This window comes from Oncorhynchus nerka, linkage group LG7 (genome assembly GCF_034236695.1).
Source record: "Oncorhynchus nerka isolate Pitt River linkage group LG7, Oner_Uvic_2.0, whole genome shotgun sequence".
Lineage (NCBI taxonomy): Eukaryota > Metazoa > Chordata > Actinopteri > Salmoniformes > Salmonidae > Oncorhynchus > Oncorhynchus nerka.
In genome coordinates, this window is record NC_088402.1 from 20,753,811 (window position 1) to 20,758,053 (window position 4,243).

The 4,243-nt window shown below is 38.9% G+C and overlaps 1 protein-coding gene across 1 annotated transcript; it reads right to left on the reverse strand.

Moving 5' to 3' along the window:
• Positions 1 to 1,225: 1,225 nt before the first annotated feature.
• On the reverse strand, positions 1,226 to 2,339 carry LOC115132692 (guanine nucleotide-binding protein G(T) subunit gamma-T1-like). Its single transcript, XM_029665414.2, has 3 exons — positions 2,231 to 2,339; positions 1,829 to 1,930; positions 1,226 to 1,664 (listed from the first exon to the last, which is right to left on the reverse strand). The coding sequence occupies exons 2-3, from the start codon at positions 1,925 to 1,927 to the stop codon at positions 1,536 to 1,538; spliced, it is 228 nt and encodes a 75-aa protein (XP_029521274.1). The 5' UTR covers positions 1,928 to 1,930; positions 2,231 to 2,339; the 3' UTR covers positions 1,226 to 1,535.
• Positions 2,340 to 4,243: the final 1,904 nt, after the last annotated feature.

The following is a 4,243-nucleotide window of genomic DNA, read 5'->3' on the forward strand; positions in this document are numbered from 1 at the left end:
TAACAGTGTCTTGTTTAAAGTTCATTTGTGGCATTTCTTTTCTTAATGTGTTTGAGACAATCAGTTGTGTTGTGACAAGGTAGGGTTGGTACACTGAATATAGCCCTATTTGGTAAAAGATCAAGTCCATATTCTGGCAAGAACAGCTCAAATAAGCAAAGAGAAACAACAGTCCATCATTATTTTATGACACGAAGCTCAGTAAATCTGTAATATTTCAAGAACTTTTAAAGTTTCTTCAAGTGCAGTCGCAAAAACCATCAAGCGCTATGATGAAACTGGCTCTCATGAGGACCGCCACAGGAAAGGAAGACCCAGAGCTACCTCTTCTGCAGAGGATAAGTTTATTAGAGTTACCAGCCTCAGAAATTGCAGCCCAAATAAATGCTTCACAGAGTTCAAGTAACAGACACATCTCAACATCAACTGTTCAGAGGAGACTGTGAATCAGGCCTTCATGGTCGAATGGCTGCAAAGGAACCACTACTAAAGGACACCAATAATAAGAATAGACTTGCTTGGGCCAAGAAGCAATGGATTAGTGGAAATCTGTCCTTTGGTCTGATGAGTCCAAATTTGAGATTTTTGGTTCCAACCACCGTGTCTTTGTGTGAGACAGAGTAGGTGAACGGATGAGCTCTGCCTGTGTGGTTCCCACCGTGAAGTATGGAGGAGGAGGTGTGATGATGTAGGGGGGCTTTACTGGTAACACTGTCTGTGATTTATTTAGAATTCAAGACACACTTAACCAACATGGCTACCACAGCATTCTGCAGTGATACGCCATCCCATCTGGTTTGCGCTTAGTGGGGCCATAATTAGTTTTTCAACAGGACAATGACCCAACATACCTCCAGGCTGTGTAAGGATTATTTGACCAAGAAGGAGAGTGATGGAGTGCTGCATCAGATGACCTGGCCTCCATCACTCAATCACCCAACCTCAACCCAATTGAGATGGTTTGGGATGAGTTGGACTGCAGAGGGAAGGAAAAGCAGCCAACAAGTACTCAGCATTTGTGGGAACTCCTTCAAGACGGTTGGAAAAGCATTCCAGTTGAAGCTGGTTGAGAGAATGCCAAGCTACAATGTAGAAAATAGTCAAAATAAAGAAAAACCCTGTAATGAGTAGGTGTGTCCAAACTTTTGACTGGTACTGTATATCAGTTATAATATATGAGCTCAACAGCTATTTAGTCTTTGAAAACAGCCCAGGTGACTTGTAGTTGTAAACAAGCTCATTTAATGACTTTGGTTTCATCTAATAATGAAACAGATGGGAGACAAGCACTTTACTGACAAATAAACCATCCAACAAAGCTCTGACAATCATTGCCAAAAACTACTCTTATTTACTGCATCAATTCAGGGAGATGAATTTACATGGGTTCATGAGGTTTGTATATATTCAGAAATTTAAATTCATTTTTTTTGTTTTTTGTTCTTGGTTGGCTAATGGTGATCCAGCAATGTTTCCTGGGTAGGGGGAATATCCTTGGGCACTAGAGGGGGTCTAATCTGTTCTTCCTGTCCTCTTCAGCAGACGACACATCCACCTTTCAACTCCTTGAATGGGTTCTTGTCCTCTGCAATACCTTTGACCAGGGTGTCCTCTTCTACACCGGCCTGAACGGCCTCCATAAACTCAGTACAGCACTTAGACGTCTGTCGTACAAAATAATGGTCTACCGGTAACACACACAACTTTAATATCAAGAATGCCATTACAGTCTCATTTGATGACCAATCCAGATCTCTTATTGTTCCTACATAGATATTACTTTTACAATTGGAAAAATGATCAATTAAAGTAAGCTGGTCAAATTTACCAGCCATCTCTCAAGCTTGACTTCAATCTTCTTTTGGTCTCTTTCCATTTTAGCCTTATCCACGTCTGTCAACTCGTCCATATTTATCACCCCCGGCATTGTCTGTCAAAGAAAATAAATACATTGTTGCCCGAAGGGAAGGTAAACATTATTCGTAAAGTAGAGCCACACTCACAAAAACTATTTTAAAATGTGCCACGCAGAAGCTTGATAATCATAATTGCATACATTAGGTGGTACTTCATTAATAATTTTGTTGATTGGGGTTGTGAATATTCATTGGTATATTATATTTTTAAAATAGACCCCAATCCTACACTCAGATTATCCCTTCCCTATGATTGCTAGATTAATGAATTGAATAATATTAATTCATAAAAGACAAGGAACAAAAGGACTTACCGCGTCTTACAAGGACCAGTCTTCCACCCCTGAAAACTGCAGGAGAAATCCCTCTCCCTCAATCCAGGTTATAAAGTCATCTACATAAACATCCTAATCTCTTAATCTGATTAAAACAATGCCCTTTATTCCAACACGGTAGAATCATAGCAGAGGGCAAAGGGCCACTCTCCAAAGTACAGGTGTTAGGTTGGAAGTTGTGTTGTTGAGACGTCTAAAAATGCAATTGAGAGTGGAAGAATATCAATAATACGTGGATAAGTACAATATTTTGCCTGTGGTTCTCTTCACTGTTCCAGTGCAGATATGGGTCAAGGGGAATGACACGGCAGTTCATGTTAGCATGATAAGAAGGCTAATCTGTATTTACCTTCAACCTGTCATGATGAAGGATACATCATCATTAGGATCCTCTGCATTGTTGGAAAAGGACCTGAAAGTAAGCATTTCACTGTTAGTCTAAACCTGTTGTTTACGAAGCATGTGACAAATAAGATTTGATTTGATTTATGAATATGACAACTATAGCAGTTCTCCAGGAGATATAAGGGATTGATGAGTTTAAACTGAAATCATAGAGATACTGCAATAGCTGCATCCATGAGCTGTGTAGGCTAGTATAGTCGAAGTAACTATAAATCACATTTTCTATGGCTTTGGGACGAAGCAAGGTGACGTGTTTTCAGTGGAGAGTGTAGATGTAGGAAAGAAACTGCAGCTGATGCATCCATGAGATGGGTTCCTATGTATCTATTAGCCTACATGTTCTGTGCCTTTCAGATGTAGAAAGGTTTCATGTCAGTGCAGAGAAAAGGTGCAGAGAGAAAAAGTGTGTGGGAGTATAGTCACTGGTCAGACATGATCCTGTCAAGGGAGAAAGAGTATTGTGCCATGTTGAGAATGGGGTGGAGAAGGTCATTTCTATGGAATGAATGACAGCCTCCTCTATAATATACTGAGAGTGATGGAATCAAGGTTAACTAAGAGGACAGTCAGGGGTTCATGTTATGAAATAATTTCCCCCTCTTGTTGCTGTCCTCCACCTATGTAATTGAAATGTATTGAGATTGAGAAATAAGCCTTTCTTTTCTTAGTCCAAGGCTCCTATTCAATATTCAATCAATTACAGGTCAAGCACTGAGTCTCGCCTACATTTGAATTGTGTTGCCTGTATGTTTTGGATTCAGGCACAGAACAAAACAGGGTGACCGGTGTGAAACTAAAAGAATCTCCACTGCAAATGAATTGAAACATGTTTGGTGCTCTACATGGTGGGAGACAATCTTTATAACTAGGTTTCCATCCAATTTGCAACAGATTTTCATGTGAATATTCAAAAATCTGCAGAAAACAATATGCACATTTTCCCAGCAGAGGTATTTCCATCTAACTGACTTTTTGCATATAAAGGGATGTGCTTGATGACATAGTTCACGTAAAAAATTATTTGGCGTTTAAATTCCCATGTACCGAATGACAAATACAAGTTAATTGGGATTTCATCGCACTTTCAACTCTACTGATGTATTTGTTACAACAACTAGGTTTCAAATGCAAACTTTGTGTGTGATTAAAGTACCTGTTGGATAAAAAATATCATGACAGGCCTGATGGAAAGAGGCAATTTGTCAGTAAACTTATGCTACAAAAGTTGGGATCTTTTTGTGTCAGTAAAATGTATTATGTAAGAAATTGCGGTGGGAATGCTTTTATGCACAAATATTGATATAATAACCATCATATAGAAATAAACTTGGAGTAATGTGATGACATGTTGTGTGGTCCTCCCACTACAAGGCGGGAAAACATGTTGTTTATTGGCTACAGATTAAATATATTATGAATTTCACAGGGTGGTAAAAGTGGATGGTGATGAGTTTAATGCTCATTTCCAATAAATATCGAGGATCTTATTCTGGTGACATGATGATCGATGCTTTGCTGTTTGACAAATAAAAATAATCTTGCTATTTTGTCCATAATAATCTCATCATGTAGTAATAGGCTATACCG

What these genes read in the sequence shown, in the direction of transcription:
- LOC115132692 (XM_029665414.2), bottom strand. Translation starts at nt 1,927, where the DNA reads ATGCCGGGGGTGATAAATATGGACGAGTTGACAGACGTGGATAAGGCT. An exon ending in TCAAGCTTGAGAGATGGCTG is followed by an intron (nt 1,665 to 1,828) that starts GTAAATTTGACC and finishes TTTGTACGACAG; the next exon opens with ACGTCTAAGTGCTGTACTGA.